The sequence below is a fragment of the Phalaenopsis equestris genome, unplaced genomic scaffold (genome assembly GCF_001263595.1).
Source record: "Phalaenopsis equestris unplaced genomic scaffold, ASM126359v1 Scaffold000600, whole genome shotgun sequence".
Classification (NCBI taxonomy): Eukaryota; Viridiplantae; Streptophyta; class Magnoliopsida; order Asparagales; family Orchidaceae; genus Phalaenopsis; species Phalaenopsis equestris.
Genome location: NW_018165040.1, coordinates 1,316,312 through 1,334,893, shown reverse-complemented (window position 1 = coordinate 1,334,893; position 18,582 = coordinate 1,316,312). Strand labels below are relative to the sequence as shown.

Sequence of the window (18,582 nt, the reverse complement as noted above, 5' to 3'; positions counted from 1 at the left end):
TATATATATATAGATATATATATAGTAGCATTGCAGCACACACTTCTTATGTATTTATATATCTCACCCCAAAATTTTTATATTTATGTACATATAGAGCATTTTAATGATTTAATCCAATGCATGAAAAGATACATTTCACTTTTAAAAAATTGTGACAATGTTATTTTTTTATGTAATATTAGGGATTTGAGTGTTATGTATGCAACTATGAAGGTTTAGGTGTAAGATGAAAATACATAAGAATTTTGTGTTATGAATGTAAATGCCCCAAAATTCTTTTGACGCACTTAACGGGCAATTGAAACATTTTTATACTAATTAAGGGATTAAACAATCTTAGAGTCTTGATCAATACTTATAGTTAAAGTGAGCATTATAATGATAGAAAATTTATCAAGCCAAAAATCACTAAATGATGATGTCATTAATACATTTATATTTCTAAAAAATGCTTTATAATAAAAAAATCAAAAGAGGGACCTAATGTTTAGAGAGTGCTATTCAATTTTGAAATTATAAAATCATATCTAGCATCTGCTCTCTCAATTTTTCTCATTCGACAGTGATTGCTTGAAAGCTATCGCCCGATTTCTATTGCTCGAATCCAACTAACTTCTTTCATTGACCATCATTATACTTAAATACATCACTATTATTCTCCATAACATCACAAAAGATTAAGAAAACTTTCCAATCATAGCACTTTATAATTAAGTTTTATCCCTTTGAAAAAAGTAATTAAATTTTATAACATTTGCGGCATATATAACTGACTAATTCAACTATAATATATCTCATAATTACTTCTCCTCCAAAATTATTTACATAAAAATATTAACATTTTTTTTTCTAGATTCACATTAAATTTATCTGTATTTAATTTTTGCATAAAATTAAGACTTAAGAGTATCTCTTCATTATCATAAATATTCTAACATATTACATAAATAAATATAAAAATTGATATATTAAAAATAAATACTTACAAAATTATTTGCACACATTAAAAATTCTCATATAAATTGAGATATTAAAATAAAAATACATAAAAATTTATTTTTGGATATAAAAATTCCCATATAATTTCTAAATGCTTTTGTTGAGAAAAAAGTCAATTGTTTGTCTTGTCTTTTGATGATAATTATTATAAAAATTACATTAAAAAATATCAATTTTATAATGTAATAAAAAGAAAAAAAACATTTATTGTCACTTCCATTATTCATCCAATGAGTAACAAATCATGACAATTAATTTTCTCCCAATTTGTGAAAAAGCAAAAATTTTCTCCTTTTCCTCTATTTCATAAATTGTCATTTCCAATGCTAATCATCAAACGTAACGTTAAGAACATCATGAAGCCGACGAATCGGAACGTACGTAAGCCCAAGACGCGCCACGTATCTCCCAATCTGAAAAGACATAAACACCCTCCACCCCGCTTTCCTTCCGATCGCTTTCCCAAACGCCTCGCGCCTGAAGCGGGATTCGGCCCAGGCCCACTCGTGGCATTTTCGTAGTTTTTTTATAACCCGAGCCTCTTTTCCCAGCCGACTTTTCCTATATTTCCACCTTCCAACGGTCTTCTTCATCACTCTGTTTCCCGTTCTTTCCCTTTCCTCCACTAAACCATCACGATTTAACAGAGAGTTTTAGCAGAAAGAATGGCAGATGCTCTATCAGAGATCTTTGAAGAACCAGAAAGTCTCTTCAGCATGTTGGAAACCCTAGAAGATGTTCATGGAGATGCGCTCTCTTTCTCCATGTTTGAAGAAGAGGTGTTGAATGCTAAAGGGAAGGAGGAGGGAGTCGTAGGAATGGCTTCTCATGGTTCAAATTTTTCGAACGTTAGAAAGAAGCAGGAGAATGATGATGAGGAGGAGGATGAAGAAGGTGGTGGTGGGAAGAGAAAGAAGATGAAGCTGAGCGAACAAGCATGGACTTTGACTGAAGGTCAGGAAGGACAGCCGAAGATATCTCATATTACAGTGGAGAGGAATAGGAGGAAACAGATGAATGAGCATTTGGTGGTGCTCAGGACTCTAATGCCTTGTTTCTACGTTAAAAGAGTGAGCTTTTTTTTTTTTTTCGTTTTATTCTTATTTTTTCAGTTTTTGATATAAGAAATAAAAACGGAAATTTTTGTATACCTCTTCGAGGAATAATATAGTTGCTAGAGATCAATATTGGGTCAGAATATAATAATTTTTATTTATTTTATTTCAAGATGATTGTAATATATATATATATATATATATAATTTTTTTTTTTCTTAATGTAGCTTCTACACGTTTCACACATGGAAGAATGTACTTTTAAGATTCTGCTCTTAAACAATTATGGCTAAATATCACATCTTCTAATAAGATTATAAACAAAAATAAAATTGAAAATATTGTCAATTATAGAGACTTCTGTAATTATCTTTTTTTCCGGAATAAGTTTATTGATTACAAGCAAAAATTTCTGAAGAACACTAATCAAAATGTTATTATTTTATTTCATAAAGTTGAGAGCATACTAATATATATAGAAGACATTCATAGAAATTCATAGCTAGAGGGATGTTTTGTCTGTGTTTGATATTGTCGCATTGTTCTTTAATATGGTTTTTCAGAAAGCAGCTTTCAATTTCTACAAATTTTGTGCATTTAAATTCAACAACACTAGGACCCTCCTTACAACTACATAAGTACAATAGTACACTTATGATGCTGCCCTTTGAAATATTAAATAAAAAATATTTGTACCATAATATTATTAAGTAACCCAGCTTTATCATGACTCAGTTGTACCAAACAAGACTTCATCTGATATACAATTATTATAAATATTTTGATTTATGAATGCCAAAACTAATGTTTTTTACTTGAAATCTTCTGAAACAAAAACAGGGAGATCAAGCATCCATCATAGGAGGTGTGGTTGATTACATAAAAGAGCTCCAACAGCTTCTTCACACACTTGAAGCCAAAAAACAAAGAAAAATTTACAGTGAGGTGCTCAGTCCTCGCCCACTTTCCAGTCCTCGGCATCTCTCTAGCCCCCGGCCACCACCAAGTCCTCGCAGGCCATCTCCTCTCTGCAGCCCTAGAGTTGCTATAAGCCCTAGGACTCCACAACAAGGGAGTCCCTACAAGCCAAACAGGACACAGCAAGGCCATCTGGTTTTATCTCCATCAATGGCTTCCTCACATGAATCTTCACCTTCATTGGAGGCTTATAGTACTGCAGAACTCGTGGCTAATTATAGGAGTAGTCAGCAGGTGGCTGATGTGGAGGTGAAGTTTTCAGGGCCTAATGTGCTATTGAAGACAGTGTCACATCGCATTCCTGGTCAAGCTTTGAAGATAATTGCAGTCCTTGAAGGACTTGCTCTTGAGATCCTGCATTTGAGCATTAGCACAACGGAGGATACCATGCTGTTTTCTTTCACCATCAAGGTATGACATTTATGGCATCTCTCTCTCTCTCTCTCTCTCTCTCTCTCTCTCTCTCTCTCTCTCTCTCTCTCTCTCTCTCTCTCTCTCTCTCTCTCTCTCTCTCTCTCTCTCTCTCTCTCTCTCTCTCTCTGAATATTGAATAATATCATACTAGTGTTACTAAATATTGTAACATTAGTATAATTCTGAATTTTTGCACTATTGCTAGTGTGATAAAAGAATATGACTATACATAGCTTTAGGGTTAATTGATTTTTTATAAATAAGGTTAATGACATTTTTTAGACATACAAATGGCAATTATATCATTGAAAAAAAATTTGAAATGAAGTTAAATATGTGATTTAAGAAATTATTTATAAAAATATGTCTTAAAAATAGTAATATGTAATCATAATTTTAAATAATTAATATTTAGCACCTATGATATTTAAATAAAGACAAATGTTTACCATACTTTAATGGAGGACTCTTGCAAAGGTTTTACTTCAAAATTAAGTTTAGCAAAGTTATTAATATTATGAATAAATATATAGCAGGTTAAAATTTTTGCATTATTTATAACTTTAGAAGTGGTGGTGTCAAACAAAAAGTGTTAATAATGTCTGTCAACCTTTCTTAACTTTGCATCATTAAACAAAAATTCAATACATTTTTAATTTATATGCTTGTTGATAGGTCTTCACAAACTCAAAAGAAAAACGATATAATAGATACAATAAAAACAAAATAAATAATTCATATGTTTGCCATATGCAAAAAAAGTTATCCAACATTGCTAGTATTTCAGTCTCTAATATAGTCCTATGTTGGTCATATATTAGCCCTTCAAACCATCTCAAGTATCTTTAACCTCCATAATCTTTGGGGTCCTTATTTGATTACTCGACAAGGTTTTAGCTTCAAGCTAACTGATAATTAACCTTATATATATGTCATCCTTAGCGAAATTTTGAGGTTACTCAAGCATTGTCATACAAAAACAAACACTTGTGTTAGCATTTATGATAGGCATAAAAGGCAAGTGATAAATAAAAGAATTCATCGAAGACTCCATTTTTCTTCTCTTTATTCACTTTTCTTTTCTTTCTCATGTTATAATTAACTTTAAACATTTTTAAGGCTTTTTTTCTCGCACCTAAAATCTCATATTTGTAATAGATTATTAAGGAATAGCGGACATATTTGCTCTTGTCATGACCCATAAGTGGATGTAGGTCTCTCCACCAAAATATTATAAACCTCTTGTCCTTATATATGATTTCTTTCTTTTGATATAGTAAACCTAGTATAGGGCATGTTTATCACTTGCATATTAATATTGAAGCTATTATATTGTCTTCCCTGCTCAAAATTAATGGTGAGAAAAAGCTTAAGAGATACATGGAGCTTATAGTTGTGAACATAATATTCATGAACTTCCACTTGCTAGCTAATGAGTTTAATTTATCATGATTAATGATCAAGGCTCAACCTTATATTTTGATCTTGAAAATAGTTGGTCATATATGAGAGCTTCATTTATATAGATAAATATGAAAGAGTATTTTGCTGACATTAGATGTAATAATTTATTGAGAATATTACATGTAACATTCTTCCTGAGAGACAAGCTAATGATTATTCTTATATCTTTTCTATCAATCTATTAATTCTCACTATTCTTAGATTAGTTTGATAATGGCTTTATTCCTTTCAAATATTGATAGTTACTTCATACGTTAAATGATTCTTTATGTGCATCTTTCATAACTCACTTTCTATTTTGATCTTCTGTTTCTCTAAGCTTGAACCTAAGAATTTCTTTAGTCTAGAAATTAGATACATATTTCAAAATAAGAATATAACTTCAGGCATAATACCTAATGTTGATGGCAATAAACACAAAGTATAACACAAATACAATAATATAAATCTACATGCTTTGATGAGATCCACTTGTGATCATAATAAAGACTGAATAATTCACTAAACTACAAAATGGTATATATATATGACAGAATTATATCTCATACAAACTTAGGAATAAATACATTAGTATCGTTTGATTTATGTTAATAGTCAACCATTGTGAGCGCTATTATTTTTTTCATTCATTGTTTAAAAATCAAAACATTATATATATAGTCTAAACTTTATATATAATGATTTATTTTTCTTCATTTTGATAAAAATACTACAAAGTTAAGCTATATATTCCCCTGCTTACCTTCCAGAAGTCTTTAGCCAAGAATATTGTGTATAAGGTACTCTTGTAATAAGTTCAAATAGTAAAGCACAAATGAACTGCACAGAAAAAACTCTATGCCTACTTTAGATATATGCAAGTAATACATACATATTTGGCTTAAAAAAACAAAGAACAAAAACAGCGGCCATTTATTTTAACCCAAAATAAAAAAAACAAAAAACAAAAACAAAACCAAAAAGATATCAATCTGTACAATAATGTGCAGGCATCTTGAAAGCCTGCTATTGATTGCTGTATTTTTAGCAGGCCTGTATTTATTAGACATATATGTACTGTGCCGACGGTCAATGAAGCTCTGAAGCTTTTACAGTGCGCTTTGGTAACATTAGCCACAAATTCCAAGGAGGGATGGGGCAGTAAATATATCTTCATATAACTATTAATTTGGGGATTAAGCATTAAATATTATGGAAGATTTACATGCACACCACTCATTACTAAATAAAAGATTATATTATTAAAACATTTTGATATTGCTTTGTATTGATACGAAGAATAATAATGAAAAGTAGAGAATAACTAATTAAAATTAGATGACATTTAATTTAATTTTCTTACAAGAAAAAAAGGATATTATTTATTTATTCACATACAAATTAATGAATTACTTCAAGTTGATGTACATTTTGATATGCTGATGTACAGATTGGGATAGAGTGCGAGCTGAGTGCTGAAGAGTTGGCAAATGAAATTCAACAGACGTTCTCTTGAGCTAATTGAGGATTATCAAACCTAACACTGATTCCGTTCAGATCTTTCAAATCGGTTCAATTGGCTCTCGCTCTCTCTCAAATTGCAGAGGATGAGGTCTTAATTGTTGGAGTGAGAAAATGGGAGGCACCAAAAATCTAGTCCAATTGTAGTTACAACAATCGCTTGCAGTTAGCTTTAGTTAGTTGTAATAACCCATGAAGCTATTCTTCATATTTGCTTGTTTTGAAGCACATGATTCTGTTGAATTGTGTAATTGGTCGAGTCCTTTGTCAAATTTTCAAGTTAATTTAGTCAGCTTTGTTGTCATCCCTCTCTCTCTCTCTCTCTCTCTCTCAAACACTAGACCAATTTGACTTGCATGCGTTGATCGAACTATTTGATCTGAATGAAATAATGATATTAAATATAGGAATTTACAAACATGCCACACCATTCTTATGCATTTGTGCAAATCTAATATAAATAGTTTGATATTTATATTTATAAAACCTAAAAACCTATTGCATGAAAGATGTATTTTACTTTTAGAAAGAAAGTGAGTGTGATATTTTAATGTGATGTCAAAGATGAGTGGTGTAAATAGAGAATTTTAGGCGTTAGATGTAAATATATAAGAATTGTGTGGCATGCATGTAAATGTATCCTTCAAATGTGGTGGTTCATGTAATTTTGCTTTATTTATGGTGTTACAATTTAAGTCCTATCGGTGAAATTTATTGATAAGTTCTCGAGCATTAAGAGCATCTATAGTAGAGGTTGACATCAATCAACTTTTTGTTGGAGAGGAGAGGGTATCCTTATTTGGTGAATGGATGAGGAAGCTATTAGAGGAAACTTGCGGTGAAAAAGATTTTGAGAAGATGGATTTGTTAGAGCATGGAGCATGCAGCACCCAAAGGACTAGAACTCATTTGTCTCCAAAGAGGCGCTCCTATGCCTGAGTTTGGCATAGCCACTCCTGAAAAGAGTGTAGCTGCACCGTGACTCTGTGGGTTCCAGGTTTGCCGAAGCAAGCAAGCAAGATAATAACGCTGCTTCTCGGCGTGACTACGCCCCTGAGACAGTCCCTACGTTTTTTCGATTCTTAAGTTCTGATTCAAGTGATGAAGGTTTTAACTCTCACATGCGGTATTCTCGATGGGGCTTTTGTGAAGATGAAAAGAGTTGAGGAGGTAGATTTCGAGGAGGGTTTTTTCTTTTGAGATTGAGACGAAGATTTGGAGTGAAGTTCTGTAAGTTGTTGTAATTTCTAATAATTGATCTGAGAGTGTATCTTGATCTGTACGTTTATTGTATTCATAATGAATTTTTTTAGTAATGTGACTCCGTGACTTTTTTTTATGTTCTCAAATTTTTCCATGCAAAAGAATCTTGATGTTTTTTCGGATAATTTGAGTCACCCTTCCATACGAAAATTTCTCCCATATTTCTAGAATTAGTTTGATCATATTTCATGGTGTGATTTGATTTCTAATTGATCAAAGCCCAAAGTTTTGTTCTCATCAAAATAAGTGGTATCATAACTAGTGCTTAATTCAATGGGAGCAATGATTAATGAAGCAAGGTGCAAAGTGAAGAAGTTTTATAGATAGAACTTTGCATTCTAGAAGATGTAAGTAAAGGATTTGTTGTATCAGAATATTATATATATATTTGTCACCACAAAGAATCACCAAGATGTCTGAATCGATGATTATGAAGGAATGAGAAATATTTGATCGAATAATCTTAGGTTTGATGTGTTTCACTTTCCTTGTTTGTTACATTCAATATAGTGAATGAAAAAATCAATGTGGATCTCATAGTGACAATGACAGGGATGGATAAAAAATCTTTTGTTTCTAATAAGTTTTTTCAATAAGAAGATGGTGGAAGGCAATTTAATTATAGATATCTGAATAATTTCAACATTGTAATAAGCTAGTTGTGTTCTGAGGATCAAATTTGATGATGAGGTCAAAAACTAATATTTGTCTTCATTTCTAAACAGTCGTGATGGATTAGTAGAAAATATGATAAGTTTGAAGCTGAAGTATCTTAGATCAGATAATGAGGGCAAATATTTCAAAATACAAACTTCAGGGTTTGAATTCAATAGATTTGTATTTTTGTAAAGATTATATATATGACGAAGAGAAGAAAATTTCTTTCTCTAAAGATAGGTCAATAGTGCAATCAAAGAAACAAGAATTAATTCACACTAATGTATAGACTCATACTTCAATTCAGTCCATTGATGTTTCAAACTACTTTGTCACGTCTATAAATGATTACACCAAAAAGATATTGATTTACTTTTTAAAATTAAAATTTGAAGTGCTCAAGAAATGAAAGGTCTTAATAGAAAATGCGATAGACTTGAAGTTGAAGTGTCTTAGATCAAATAATAAGAGCAAATATTTTGATCAAACCAAAAAACTTTTTGCTACAAAGACGATCAGACATGACTTCACTATTCCAAGAATACTGCAACAGAATAGTGTGGTTAAACACATGCATAGTGTTGTAAGAAAAAGTTTTTTCATGATTTTTAAATTATTTAACCTTAAATTCTTAAATAAAAATTCTTAAAAACTCTTAATTAATTTTTAGATTATTTGAAGAATTAATGCTTATTACAAAAATTTTATTTCAGCTTCTATCAAAATTTTTCTTTTGAAGACATTAAATGCTAAATATTTTTAACTCTAATAGAAAATTGATAATATATATTTTTTTCTGAAATCACTTTTATTTTTTTCTTTTACTTTTGTTTTTAACTTTTATTCTAAAATATGTTTGGAAGTGTTTTTTTTTGTGTGCCATTATTTTTTTTTCAAAAATAAATTAATATTTTAAAAATACTTAATACCTAATACTTATTTTGACTGTTTTTAAAAACAACTAATCATGCTATAACTAACAAATATATTTCATTTTGAATATAGACCTAAATAAAATAAATTAAAAAAAAAAAAAAAAATCCCATACAACTCCAAAAATTAATTGACACGCCAGCAACAACCACCTTAATTCAAATATAGATTTTATTTTGTACACAACAAGACAATAAATTAAACTAGCTCTTAAATATTTCTTAAAATCAATCAAACACTAAAATATTTCAGATATAAAATTAAACAAAATAATATTGCATTTAGACTACATCAAATTTGTAAATACTTGCAACAAAAATGCCCCCCAAAATTTACAACCTTTTGGGTAGGTAGTTGAGAATTTAAGTGCTGGTCACTTGTTCCAAATCTATCCTGATTGATATTTTATGGCATTTCCTTAGTTTCTGATGCCCTGTATGTTATTACCCGCATTATTTTAAATAAAACGATTTAAAAATTTGAAGTATCAATTAATTATGATAATCTAAACTGTGGGGCCAAGATTCATGCCTCAATACTTTAAAGTCTCGATCAATGAATTGTTTTAAGATGACCAAAGGCATTTCCATCGAATCAATAAAGTAAAACACCAATCTTGAAGCAATGATCAAATCCAACTTCAAACACACCCAACACGAATGACTGAGCCATCACCTGCATGATTTCAATCTCCAACAACACCAATCTCGAAGCTTAAGTGCCCCCATCCGTCCATCACCCACAAGTACTACCTCAAAGATAATATATGGGAGATTTACATGCATGCCACTCATTTCATAGGTATTTACATATCTAACACAAAGCTTCAATTTTTACATATATGCATGCATGAAAATGAGTATTTCGCTTTTGAATCAGAGGTTAAAAGTGACGTTTTGGATGCGATATGAAAAATCTGGGTGATTCAAATGCAAACAAAAAAAAAAAAAAATTTGGTATTGGATATGTAAATACATAGTAATTGGATGGTATGTATGTAAATACCCCCAAGATATTTTGCTTCTCAACGCTCTGATCAATGTAGGGATCAAACTACCCTTTAATTAGGGGGCCGTCTATTCAACACGAATCTCAAAGAGGAATTGCCTTTGATCCACCATCCATCCCAAATAATGAACTAAAGTTTGTCCCACCCTCACAAAAAAGTATATTTAATAACTGTGCAAACAAAATCAACTTTTGTTTGGCATACATCACAAATAAAGTTTGACCATGAAAAAAAAAAAGTGGCATTTACATATACAGCACAGTTTTTATGTATTTACATATCTCACACCTAAACTTTTCATATTTACACACAGCATTTAAATCATTAATATCACATAAAAAATAGCACCATTGCCACTTTTAGAAATGAATTACATTTTTTCATGCATAGGTTTAAAGCACCAAAGTGCTCTGTATGCAAATATGAAAGTTTGGGTGTGAGATATGCAAATAAACAAGAACTGTGTGCTAGGTATGTAAATTTCCCAAAAGAAAAAGGGGGCAAAATACAAAGTTAAAGTTGCTAACCTCCACTTCTACAGATCTTTCAAATCAGCTCCCCTTTGATAGCTCTGATGACAAAATCCATGACTGCTCTCACTGCCCTTCTTTCAGCATCATCCTGACTATATCCAGAAGACTCCAGAAACTTCTTTCCTATCTTGAAAGAATGATCACCTCCATCAATAACATGTAAATTATTGCCGCATTTCATTTTCTTCATTGTAGAGTCTAGTTTGTCGATAGGACACAAACTATCCTTACTTCCCTGTATGATTGGATTTGTTGGGGTCAAATCATGAACAATAGAAGAAAAAATAAATATTATTAAGTATGAGAAGAATCTAAGCTTACATACATGCCACATAATTTGTATATATTCACATATCAAACACCTAAACTTTGATATTTATATGCAAAACATGCAGATTTTTAATTTCACATCAAAAATAACAACTATCGCCAACTATCACCAACTATTTAAAAAGTGAAATACAACTTTTCATGGCTAGTTTGACAATATCAAAGTGCTATAGATGTAAAAATGAAAAGTTTAATTGCTAGATGTGTAAATACATAAGAATTGTGTGGTATGGTATGCATGCAAATTTTCCCAAAAAAAAAAAAAAAAGTTCATACCTGCACAAACATGGTTGGAATTGTCAGCTGCAACAAAGTTTCATCACGCACTGATCCATTAATACCCTGGATTACAAGAAATGCATGAATTTTGTGGTTTTAAAGAGTTCCAACAAATGTGAAAAAAAAGGTGGGCAGAAATATAGACTGAACAATGAAGCAATCTTTCTTAAAATTAAAAGCAAATTAGGATTCATAGAAACAAACCATAATGATGGAGGATGTTTGAACCCATCACCTGATATTGTTATGTAAGACATTTATAAAGGCAATTTATAAACGTAAGATTGAATAGTGCAACATTTAGGTCCAAACATGACCATTCTATAAAAAATTCTATTATTTTATCCATAGCAGAGTTTGAATATGTTGCTGCAGGAATTGTATTACGGGGTAGATACTTTGGATCAGACAACAATTCAACGTTTACAAATATAGCATAAATTACATTCTAGTTAGGTGTGACAACACCACTGTGATAAATCTAATGAAGAATCACATCCAATACTCAAGAATGAAGCGCATTGAGATCCATCAAACTGTCACCATTTCATTTGGAATCACGTAGCCTTGAGTGATGTGATTGTTGAGCTTGTTAGCAGAGACCATCAGCTTACAAAGATCTTCATAAAAGCTTTGATTGAGGATTCTTTCAGCTCTCTCAGACGATGATTAGATATGTGTTGATAAATCACGCTAATAATTACAAGAATATGAACAAGAAAAGAATACAGTGATTTGACAAGGTTTGGCAATATGCCTACGTTCTCGAGAGCGAATAGCAGCGGTTTTCAATTTCTTGAAGCGAAGTTCTCCCTATTAGGGTTACAAACACTATATATATATATTATATATATATATATAACTCTCGGTACAATGACAAAATTACCCAGTACCGTACCACGGGCGCGTTGCCCCTGCACCCCCAACCCACTTAACAATACTCCCCCATTTAGATAGATGCTTCCGCTCCGCTTCAGCATCTGTCCCTTATTTGGTATATGAGTCATACCTAACAATATGCTTGATCACTCATAACAGATGTTTGGATGTAGCTTATCATGTCATAAATAAGTCTTCTTTAGGTCAGATATCGATCCAAAATTCAGAAAATTCAAAAATTAGCAAAAAACAATTTTGGCCCTTATAATGAGTGCCTATTAAATTTCGTGTGTTTTTAAGTAGAAACTACCAAGAAGTATGATTTTTTTTTCAATGCCACGTGGCATGATATACAATATCACTTTTCACCCATTGTTTTTTTTCTTTTTGAAGAATGTGTATTTTGCATGAATATATAATCAAAAAGTACAAAACACAACTATAAAAGCTACACAAAATAAAGGCTCAAAAAATTGGGATCACAACTGTGAGCATCCCAAACAAAAGGCCTTTCAAGACTAGCATAACACAAAAATGGGCCGCCTTGTTACAATTCTTATGTGTGAAAAAGAAAAATACTTGTTTAAGCACAAATAGAAAAGTCAAGCCTCACTCATTGCCAAGCTGCAATTGGCACTCCTTTTCCTCCATTCGCGTCCTGAGGTGTTGAATGAAAGTGTCATTATCGCCCTCAATGATAATACCTTTAGTTTCAAACATCCAAGACTCCAAAATGTCACCAAGAAAAACTACTACATCAATGCCAAATAATAGTGTTAGTATCATCTCGAATAACCCATCTTTTCCAATCAACCAAAATTCGAGTTCTTTTACGATAAGCATCCCCTTTCTTCTCTGATTTCATCTGCATAATTTATAACAAAACTACTGTGGATTAAAATAAAGCAAATTATGCAAATCCTATGTTCGCAGATATGAGACTGAAATCAATGGGGAAGAATATAACACTTTATTTTCCCTACCTACTCATGAAGAGAAAATTTGAGCTATTGAAAGATTTTGTCAATCCTTTAACTAGTTCGTGAACTCTAGTCTCCATCAAATTCCATCCGTGAATCATATTACCAGCACAAATAGCTCATCTTTAGAAGGTTATCACATTAAATATGTCCTCCACGATTCTCCTGCAGCCAATGATTCTAAGAAACTAAATCTAACTCTACTTGGTCACATAGATATTATGTCCCCAGCTACAAACAATTCAACGCATAGGGCAAGTTTTTTTCCATGATGTACTAAATTAGCACCTTCAAAATTCATCATATCAAAGGTTGCACAGCCAAAGTTTGGCCATATGATCAAGTTTATCATGACCTAAAATTACACCAAATTTAACGTTGGTACATATCCCTTGATCATTATACTCGAACATCCTTTTTTTCATTGACTTTCAATGACTCTCTTGCCAAGGCAAAACAAGAAATCCCACTGATCCTACGCCGTCTTATACATCCATATAAGAACACCTCGATGAAAACTCATGGGTGGCTCATAAGTCTAATTATCCATCAGGAGTGGATGGTAGAGCATTGGTTAGTTGAAAAGCGACCCCAGCCAAATATTTTGTTCATTTTATTCACTATGGATCTACATAATATAACCATGTCATAATAAATTTCCTATTTTAATCTTTTGAACAGCTATATGTGAAACCTATCGTTGTCTTCTCAAGAAAGACCAACTTCAGTCATTCAAGCGAAATAAATGTTCATCTTCTAAACTTAACATTCTCTATGGAAAGTTTGTTACCATAATATGATGAAAAGGGCGCATGTTTGATAAAAATCATAAGCCAACAATCCTAGACTCGATCCATCAGCATAACCAAACCCCATTCAATAAATTGATTAATCCACAAATAAAAACAAAAAATTACGATAATCAGAATATACCAAACAAGATTTGAAACCTCAAAACATCAAACAGTTGATCTCATGGAATTGCATCAACTTTTCAGTCTCGACTAACTCAGGTTCCTCTTCATCATACTCCATCAAATCTCCACACCAACGATACATCTAAGTCTAAAGATAAAAGATAAAAGGGATAAGAAAGATACAGGGATCAAGTCAAGAAAACAAGCATAAGAAAGGCAAGAAAAAGAGGGAAACGACAGCAGGTTAAAGAAGACAATGGAAATAGGTGGTGGGGTGTGGGCCGAAATTTCCATCTGTAGACACTCCAACTTGTGCCAGGCTATGAAATACATAATATCAAAAGAATGTAGCTGAATAAGCTGAAAGAATGTTAATACTCAATAAGTACTTAGAGTGAACTTGGACTATAAACTGCAGGAGGTGAATTTTTTTTTTTTTTTCTCAAAGAACCAATTTGCTAATGCCCACTAATAATGGAAAGATTAGAACAAATGATAGAAAGCCATACATTAACAAAGTTGACAATTAATAAGATTTAGATATTAGTTTCCTACTTAGCTGACATAGTTTCAAACACAAAACATCAAGTAGAAAAGAATTCTCAACAAAAGAAGCATCCGCTATAGAATGTTAATTTCAATTTGTCGAAAAACAGTTCATAACTGGAGGTTAGGAATAATTCTCTTCATGAAGCTCGTCTCCTCTGAACCTGATCACCAGTTTCTAATACAAACTTTTCATTTCATACAACATTGCAAGCATTAAAATGGATTCTCAATCAAAATTTCCCGGGTTTGGAATTTGATTTATTGAAACAGTCATAACCATCATTATTAGGCTTCTCCCATATATTTGAAAATGGCATAATGAATCTTCATTTTTCATTCATTCTTATAAATTAAGTGTTGCATGAGGTCTAGGAAAATAATAGCCTACGTATTGGCAGCATGGATACTTTAAGCATTTGAAAGCAACTACTTTTTCCAATCATAGAATTTTTATTGATAATGAAAATGATGCACAAGTATTATGGCCTAAAACATAATTAAAAGAAAGAGTAAAGTGTCAAAATAATTCCCGAATATTTACATGAGGGCCGTTTTAGTCCTAGAATTTATACAAGTGAAAAAATAATTCTTTTAAAATTGAGCATTAATAGTTCTCAAGTGGGAATTATTTCAACCCCAATTTAAAGAATCTGAGGACTATTTCACACATCTATAAATTTTGGAACTAAAATAGCCCCATGTAAATAGTCGGAACTCTTTTAAAACTTTAATCGTTAAGCAAATATGCTTTGGGAGTAACAACACCAATAGTTCAGCGTTTTTAAAGCAACAAACAATGTCTTATTGGTCTATATCAAATTTCAAGTGTTTTATTTATTAATAGGCATTCGAGACTAATATGGTTTGTTAACAGCCAGACCATAGTCTTTTCGTAGAGCCCAATTAGATTCACAAGAAAAGCCAATTGAATTTGCAAGTCAAAATCCCATTAGAACGAGAATGCAATGATTTGCCTATGCAGGAAAGTACTTGCGCTTTCTCCAGATCTATCTCCCAAGAATCTCCCATGTTTGCTGCTCTACTCTCATTCTCAGTCACCCTTCTAATATATGGTGTGCTGAAAATTTGAAGAAAATAGGGGAAAATAGAGATGGCATAAGAAGAGAAAGGCACCACTGTTTGATAAGATAAAGCATCTTCATGCTAATAATGCTCATAACTGGTTCTCATTCTTAAAAATTTTACTATGTGGTGTGATTAAACTACCTCGAGGCTTTTAGCATGGTGGAATGTCTAATAGTCTAAAGAGAGAATGTTATTCTAAAAATATTTGGTTAGACTATCACTCCCGACTATAAATTCAGGATATTTTAAAGTTACAACATCCTTAGCAAAACAAGAAAGATTTGTAGACGATCATTCCAAGAATAATTAGTTTTGTGGCAATGGCAAACCTCCATTGTATACAGAGCAATGAATTGCATGGAAAACATAGGAGACTTAAGAAAAACCTTCAAAGGATAGCCCAAGCAAACAATTGCTGAAATACTGATGTCTCGTGCACTCGCAACCATGCAGCTGACCCTGCAAAAATTTATTAGCATAGTAGAATCTTTAAGAAGTAATTACCAAGCAATAAACTTCTGATTAAGGGTTTGTTTGGTTCCCTGCATTAGTGGTGTAAAGTAAACCAAATGCAGAGGTTTTCAAAATCTTAGTATTCGGTTTAATGAACACAGAATACATGTAAATTTTTGTTGAATTTGAAATTCACCCAGCAGTTCAAAGCTGATGTTATTCCGAATTTGTTAGATTTGGGCGCTTTTGAAATACATTGCAAACTACAACCTGTTATCGCTGCCAACATAAACTTCGTACGTCGCCACTCTCGCCTATCAGCCACTTACCTCCATCCACTGGAGTCACCGCCATTGGCACCGCAGCCTATGACCGCCGGCTACCGCTACCTACCACCGCTATCGTCGAACATATTTTACATTTATTTCATTTATCTTCAAATTAAACACAACAATACAAATTCCTACATTTACTTTACGCCAAACCTAACAACTTCAAACTATTTCAAAGTCACTGTATTTGAACTACACTGCATTCGCTTTTTTAGCAAACCAAACAGCCCCTAAGCTTCCAAGAGATGTTATACATACCTGGAACCCATGGATTTGCCCACCAAGACCAAAGGATGTCCAGGATGTTTCTGCACAGCAGCTTTTACAACCTCCAAGTGATGATCAACTAATTTTTCGGCTTTAGGAGGAGCTCTCCGTTTTCCACCAGATATATCTGATAACATTAAAAAACTTGGTTCCCAAAACATTCAATAAATTCACCAATAGACCACCTGTTCCTATACCATCTAATAAAGAATTTGTTTAAATCAGCACAGTACGCACAATGAGAGACTATATTGCTAACAATATAAGATTGCATTGCTTAATAAACCTTAGAATAAAACAAAGGCTCATAATGGAAAGACTTAAAGACAAGCTTTTACCAAAAATTAAGATTACAAAGAAACAAATTGAAAGGTGAACCACTTCAACATGGCTCACATGGATAATCAAATGTGATTACTTCAACAGCCCCCAATGCTTCTCCAAGCATCTTCTTCCACCTAAAATGATGTTGCAAATTTTTCACATTACACAACATAAAATAATTTTGAATACACTAAGATCAAAGATTTTAGCATCGAAACAACCTTAAACAACATTTAAACAACCTGAAAAAAATACAGATATATTATCACAACAAATATTGATTAAACTCAGAGACTTAAAAGGGTTAGGGATTTGTGGATGCCAAAGAAATGGTTTCACCCTTTTAGATACAAAACGATCAATTTCATTAATTAAAAACCATGGTCATAAAAGTAAAAGAAACCAAAAAAATTCAATTTATTGATAAATCAAGAAAACCAAATGAACATGAAGCATTTCTGTTTTAAAGTCAAATGCAGATAGGAAGCTCATTCTTTGTCTATAAACTACCAAAATGTCTTACTTTCGCAGCTTAGGTCTCAAAATGTTTATCAGAATTATAGGTCAACTTTCCCTCATCTGTGTGTTGCAACACTGCAGCTTCTTCCATGCTCAAGTTGGTTCTTACCTCCGTCGCTGAAAGGCAATTTTATGCTGCACCCAGACACCCCACGTTCGATCTCATTGCACGGCTCAGCTTCTCTCCCACACACAAGCAATACTACCATTCCTTTTATTGCTGCACCCAAACTACTCAGCTCATAGCATCAACAATTACTTGCAACATGAGAAAAAAAAATTGAGCCATTTGCATTAATCTGGTACTTTATGGCAACATAAAGAAGTTCTGAAATGTCTTACTCTAGATTATTTTCCTCTCTGCTCTTTTCTCTTATTTTCAATCTAATCTAATTATTAAAGTGTTGGTGTCACCCAAAGAAAATTTTGGATCCAATAACCAAGATAATAAAAAAATGTTGATGATGCACTTAACATTAATGGAAGATAAAGTTGAAAGAAACCCTGGATAGATATTTAGATTTTGTAATGGAACTGATCAACTCATCCTTCCTATTGTATCAATGATGAGAAGATAAAGAAGAAATGGTGTACAGAAGGATTGCAACATCAAGATCCCTGAAAAGGGAAGCACACATAAAGAGAAAGACATCGTGGCATAGTGCATGAAGGAGATTATCAAACCTTCCTACAAGTTCGAAAATAAGAAGTACAAGAACAACACGACAATGATAAGCAGCAAGGAATGCAGCGTTAAGTTTTCATATTGTTATTTTGACCCCCAATTAATGAACTAAGGTAAAAGGGCAATTTTGTAATGTGGCACCGCCACCTACCACATCTCACCTACCGCTCACCT

General features: G+C 32.3%; 2 protein-coding genes across 4 annotated transcripts in view; one reads left to right on the top strand and one right to left on the bottom strand.

The window, feature by feature from the left end:
- Nucleotides 1–1,613: 1,613 nt before the first annotated feature.
- LOC110029739 (transcription factor SPEECHLESS-like) lies at nt 1,614–6,543 on the top strand. Its single transcript, XM_020732158.1, has 3 exons — nt 1,614–2,072; nt 2,898–3,446; nt 6,343–6,543. Exons 1-3 carry the CDS (start codon nt 1,668–1,670, stop codon nt 6,406–6,408), a joined length of 1,020 nt encoding a protein of 339 aa, XP_020587817.1. The 5' UTR covers nt 1,614–1,667; the 3' UTR covers nt 6,409–6,543.
- Nucleotides 6,544–10,607: 4,064 nt separating this feature from the next.
- The window catches only part of LOC110029686 (KAT8 regulatory NSL complex subunit 3), a 15,550-nt gene continuing 7,575 nt past the window's right edge, over nt 10,608–18,582 (bottom strand). The window contains exons 2-6 of one of the 3 annotated variants that reach the window (XM_020732093.1): nt 17,277–17,338; nt 16,872–17,007; nt 16,158–16,287; nt 11,415–11,480; nt 10,608–11,043 (exon numbers count right to left, since the gene is read on the bottom strand). In XM_020732093.1, the coding sequence (XP_020587752.1) occupies nt 10,822–11,043; nt 11,415–11,480; nt 16,158–16,287; nt 16,872–17,007; nt 17,277–17,338 (616 nt within the window). In that variant the 3' untranslated portion in view covers nt 10,608–10,821. The remainder of the gene's footprint in view (nt 11,044–11,414; nt 11,481–16,157; nt 16,288–16,871; nt 17,008–17,276; nt 17,339–18,582) is intronic. The other 2 variants (XM_020732094.1, XM_020732095.1) reach the window with 2 other exon arrangements.